Source organism: Ricinus communis, chromosome 10 (genome assembly GCF_019578655.1).
Source record: "Ricinus communis isolate WT05 ecotype wild-type chromosome 10, ASM1957865v1, whole genome shotgun sequence".
Lineage (NCBI taxonomy): Eukaryota > Viridiplantae > Streptophyta > Magnoliopsida > Malpighiales > Euphorbiaceae > Ricinus > Ricinus communis.
Genome location: NC_063265.1, coordinates 23,161,181 through 23,167,012, shown reverse-complemented (window position 1 = coordinate 23,167,012; position 5,832 = coordinate 23,161,181). Strand labels below are relative to the sequence as shown.

Here is a 5,832-nt window from a genome sequence, read left to right as displayed (position 1 = left end):
TGAATCCAATCTTTACATCTCAGAATGGCAAATCAGTATAACAATCAGAATTTACTAACAAATCTCAATTAAATGGGAGATTCTAATCTTCCTTGAAGGAAAATATTATTGAACCTCACGCAATTTGTGGAGAGAGAAAGTTGGACATAGTAAGTTTAATAGTCTATTTCAAGTTAATTTATTTTTTAAATGCTTAAATAATGATGAAATGAGTTATTCATATATTCTTAAACTATTTTTTTAATTGGAGTGAGTATAAGCTTTTTATAAAGTGAATAAGCAATGAGCATTTCTATAAAAGGCACAATCAATGAATTAATTTTTATTTGGAAATTTATATGAATATAAGCACTATTTATTTAAGTTGTGAGATGTTTTATTCTTATGGAGAATAAGAAGAGCATCATATATATTAATAAATTTATTAAAGTGTTAAAATATAATTAAGTTATAACCTCTAACCTACCATAAGAGATTTAAGCTATTAAAACCAAATTAATATCCACCATTATTACTCATAATTCTTTTTTTTTTTTCTAATATAAGTACTCACAATTCTTAAAATAGACCTATAAGTTACAAATTTTCTTATGTGTAGCATCAATCCTTTAATGATAGTAAGTTTAATAGTCTTTTTCAATTCAATTTATCTTTTAAATGCTTCAATAATGATGAAATGAGATTATTCTTAGATTTTTAAACTATTTATTTAAAAATTGAATTGAGTATAAGCTTTTTATATGAGAGAATAAGCAATAAGCATTTCTATAAAAGATGCAATTAATAAATTAAAAAAGTTTATAGCCTACGAATTAAGATATATTTAATACTACAATATTTTAGAATTCTTCATTCTTCTTGGGTGTCATTTGTACCTTGTGGATTATGGAAGGTTTATTCAAGCACATAAAAAAGTAAATACAAATATCATTATAGTTGCTTGATCAATGGATGAAAAACGTGCAATTGCCTTTGGTTTGATAAATAATGATAAAGAAGGATGCAGCACTGGATTTGTTGAGAAGCCAAAAAAAAAAAAAGAAACCAAACTCAAAGCTATAGAGGTAGATCCTTCTAATATATGTGATTTTTCAATATATAAGTGAAAAATTTGAACTCTCTTTTGTAGCTTCTATAATCATTCATCTCCAATTTACACTCAACCACACTATTTGTCTCGATCTAAGATGCTTGATGCTAATGTTATAGATAGTGCGTATTATTATTGAAGATTATGTTATCAAGGTAATCCCCTGGTCAAAAGATTTGTAAATTATTTGTTGTTATTGGTTCAAGCCAAACATAATTCATTATTTTATTTACTTGATGCAGATTTTTTATTTATATATATCCTATCATGAATTAATGTAAATATTCATAAAAATTTACTAGTAAAAATGTATTCTCTCTTCCTCTCTGTATGTGTTCTTTCGAGAACTGTAAAGTTCACTATTATAGATGAGTTTCGATGTTGTATATCAGAGAGTGTCTTGTAGAAAACACATTATTAATTGGAGTGGATTATTATGAGTGACAGTCTTGAATATTAACATTCTATGATCTATTGTCTTTTCATTCTATGCTAATTATTCTTCAAGATTGAATTGGCTGGAAAAAATAATTTTTTTTTCATTCCAATTATATTCATATATATAAATGATCTTGCTCGAGACAAATACTGATAATAGTTCTTTTAGCAGGACTTCTCATATCAAGAAAGTATTATTTTATATTGGGATAACGTTAAGGTAATAGATAAATATATGACTTGAATTAAACATCTACTATTTTTTTAAAAAAAATTGGTTGTTTTAATTTTCCCTCCCTAATATCACTATAATTCATTTCCTTCATTCATAAGTTTAACGGAAACACAACAGGCAAAAAGAGCTGAGAATATGGGGAAAATATTATATAATTTTTCTTATCCTGTTATTTTTATTTATAAATATTGGTTTTTGGATAAAAACTAGTGCAATTATGAGTGACTATTAAGAGGGAGAGTATGTTGTATATGCATAATATTAGTGTAAGATATTGGTGTGTAATTTAGCAACCATTCCTAGAATATGAGTGATGTACAACTGCTCTTTGCACTATATTTTCACTAACTAAATAAAAAACTATTTCAGTTAACATAAATTATGCAATATAATGGGATTATCTCGCACAAGTTTTATTTATTAAATTAACACTTAATAATTATATTTTATTGTAGTTTCATTAGTTTAGAATATATTATATCTATTTATTTTGTAGCAAGTTTAATTTATTAAATTAATACTCAATATTTTAAATTATAGTATCTTTGTGCATTTTCTTCCATAGAAAATAATTAATATTTATAATTATTCGATACCTTAAAATGATTATGTAAAATATGATAATGATTATAATATTTTTCATTAGAATAGAAATTTCATGGCATAATTTCATCATTTAAACTTTGGTTAATATCTAATATATTCATATTTTCTTATTTATTATATACATACAAAGATATTCCGCCCATAGGGTTAATTAAGATATTTTAAAAAATGAGTTATATGCTTAGCTTTTAGCATACACGTCCAATTTAATGAATAGATGTTTAATAAATTGGCAGTAGTTTTACTTCTTAATTGTGGATTAGTTAATTTTAATAAATAAACATGTGTAATTTTATACATGTTTTTGAGTTGAATCTTAATAAATTTTAAATAAATAGCTAGTGTTAATTAGAAAAAATTTAAGTTTAATTAGGAGTTTATTTAAAATATATCATTATTCTAGTATTTTATTTATTTTTTAATTTATTTAAGAATTTATATTTGATTTTAATAATTTTTCCTTTTTATAAGAAAAATGAGAAAGAGATCCTAAAAGAGCATGAAAAGCTATATCGCAGCTTCTAACACGGCCATGCTTGTGTCTGTGTTACGCACTGGAAGAAGGATAAAAAAGTATGACTTGATACACAGCCGTACTAGAAGCCGTGTTCACTACTAGATTCTAAAGAATATGACACGTGGAAATCACACGGGCGTGCTCCAAACCGTGCTTGCTTTTGCTCATTTCAAAAAAGTTGTGAAAGTTCAGCATGACATGATATACGGGTGTGTGCCAAGCCGTGCTGAAAAGCGAATGACGTGACAATGACCGTGTGCCAAGCCGTGTCGAATAAAAGAGAGCTTTCTTTTACAATACACTCGAAAATTTAGAATAAATTAGGGTTTTCTTTGAGTCTTGGCTATAAAAGGGTGGAAAAGTAGCTATTTTAGAGATATAATACAATTAGTGGTGGTACTTGGTATCAATCTCCTTGCGGGAACGATACTCATATTCACTCTTTATTACTTGTTGTTATCTGTGCACTTACAGAATTTGCCTAATAAGTATTCATTATGGGAGTGTTGAGTTCTTTTTTTCCATAGTGATAATAATATTGTGTTCAATTCTCTTCCGTGTGAGAGTGATTGAAAAGATTAAATTTGATATTTAAACAATTGGTTTTGTTGAAAGATATTTATAAAATTAATATATAACTTAATACTGTTAAATGAATCAATTAACACATTGATGACTGTTATAAATAAATCTTTTTACATATATTTTTTGATGTTTGATATTTATTTTTAGTTTTCTAAGAAAGGAATATATATGTTTTGACTTACTCTAAAATAGACAAATCTCATTATCAAAAAAAAAGATACACAAATTTCAGAATCCAAACCTTAGAAACAATGGCAGTTGTAATTGTTTTGTTTTGTTGAATAGTAATTGTGGTTGTTCATATAAATATGGACAGTGTAAAATGATTTAAAAAAAATAATGAACAAATTAATTAAAAGCATATATATGTGCAATAACCTTCGATTGATTATTGTCTATCTACCAGTTTATTGTAAAGATTAAGATATATATATATATATATATATATATATATATATATATATATATAAAAAGAGAGAGGACGCTAAACAAATTGCGACAATATAAATGATATTTATTATATTCAAAATAAAGATGGTGAGAGAGGCATATCCTCCTCGATCTTAATTAACTTAACCAACACGAAGAATGAGACACAAACATTCTCCTTATTCAAACATGCGTCATTTTAAATAAGAAATTTTGCCCAACACATTTTCAAAATAAAACTATTTTACGAGGGATTGGCCCACTCCTGGCCCTGAAGCTTGCGGGCTATACTTTTGTCTAGATGAAATGCTTTGGCCACAACTTCAAGATTAATGGAAGGATCAGCTCCGAAAATCCCATTAGCTAAAGTCATCACTCCTGGATTTTGGCTAGTCAATGCAGCAAAAGCAAGTGCGGGAGTCTTACCAAGATTCAATTGAAAATGAATCATTCCAAATGGAAATACAAATACATCCCCTGGCTTTAGAATTTTGCTGAACAGACGATGATCCGGATTTGATGTTACAAAACCAGCATAAACAGTTCCTTCTAAAACCATTAGGATTTCAGCAGCTCGGGGGTGTGTATGTGGTGGGTTTAAGCCTCCATTCGCTGCATAATCGATACGAGCTAAGGTTATACCGTTGGTGTTAAGTCCTGGTATCACATCAGCAGTTAAAATTGTGACATTTACTCCAAGTTGATTCGATGTATTTGCACGAACATTAAGCCCAGAATAAAAGAAATCATCTGCTGTTACATTATCTGGATTCTTGCAAAACTGTCCATTCACGAATACTGCATCAGGAGGACATAGTTAATATTATATAATGCATAAATAAGAGAAGAAAATAATAATGAAGAAAACTCTATATTTATAAGATCTCGAAGTAAGAAGCTAGTATATTAATTACCGGAAGAATCAGAGCCATCTGTAGCTACACAGAAGTCTTGGAGAGGGCTAGGATCAAAAGCAGTGGCAAAAAAGGAAGCCAAAGCTAAGACGAGAAGAGATACGAGAAAATTAATAACTTTCATGATGCTTGTTTTTGGTGCTTAGAGTTAGTTTTTTGGATGTGTTGTTGGTTTTTCTCTGTAGCTGTGAGAAATATTTGCATGGAATGCATGGCAATTTATAGATGACAAAAGAATTACACTATTGAAGAAGCATGCGATATTAACTTTGCTTTCCTACATTTGGGCCACAGCTCAATTATTTTCTTGTTTGTTCTTTTTGACATGGATTCTTGCTGATTTGTTTGCAGGCTCTATTTTGAATCAAACGTCCCCTACTTACATTTTTCAATGGAAGTGGGCTACAGTTTTAAGAACATAGTCATATTAGTTAATTATTTTAAGCTGCAGTCTTTGTGGAAATTATTTTACTCTATTATAAATAAGTCCCTTGAGCGTTTTTCTAAGGCATTATTAAGAGTTTGGTACATTATTATGTTAGATTTGTGTGAATATCTATTGATGACGTCCGGAGGACAATTCTTTTCGGTAAATCCCTCTTTAAATATTTTGGTCATTTGGAAAATTTATTAGGTACAATTATTGCAAAAAATTCTGATAGTTTAGAGAGCAATTACACGTAATAATATCACAGTATTAGGCATGATCAGCTGAGCAATTACTCGAATTCTACTCACAAACTGTTCAAGTTTGACTCCACTAGAAAGTTAAACCGCAATAATCTGAACAATAAGCTTAGTTGAATCTATTCTGGCAGTACTTGACTATCTACATTGAGCTCACAAGTTTAATAAAGTATTTTCAAATATATATATATATATATATATATATATATATTATCCTTTTCAATTTATTCAAATATAAATTATTATAATATAATTTCAAGCTCAAACTCAAATTTAATTAGTCTACCTCATTCAAAGCTCCAATTTAACTCAAGCTCTATATATGTTGATC

At 28.1% G+C, this 5,832-nt stretch overlaps 1 protein-coding gene across 1 annotated transcript; it reads right to left on the bottom strand.

Moving 5' to 3' along the window:
- Window positions 1-3,964: 3,964 nt before the first annotated feature.
- Window positions 3,965-5,020, bottom strand: LOC107262678 (germin-like protein subfamily 1 member 16). Its single transcript, XM_015728904.3, has 2 exons — window positions 4,815-5,020; window positions 3,965-4,698 (listed from the first exon to the last, which is right to left on the bottom strand). The coding sequence occupies exons 1-2, from the start codon at window positions 4,936-4,938 to the stop codon at window positions 4,145-4,147; spliced, it is 678 nt and encodes a 225-aa protein (XP_015584390.2). The 5' UTR covers window positions 4,939-5,020; the 3' UTR covers window positions 3,965-4,144.
- Window positions 5,021-5,832: the final 812 nt, after the last annotated feature.

What these genes read in the sequence shown, in the direction of transcription:
- LOC107262678 (XM_015728904.3), bottom strand. Translation starts at nt 4,938, where the DNA reads ATGAAAGTTATTAATTTTCTCGTATCTCTTCTCGTCTTAGCTTTGGCT. An exon ending in AGATGGCTCTGATTCTTCCG is followed by an intron (nt 4,699 to 4,814) that starts GTAATTAATATA and finishes CTCCTGATGCAG; the next exon opens with TATTCGTGAATGGACAGTTT.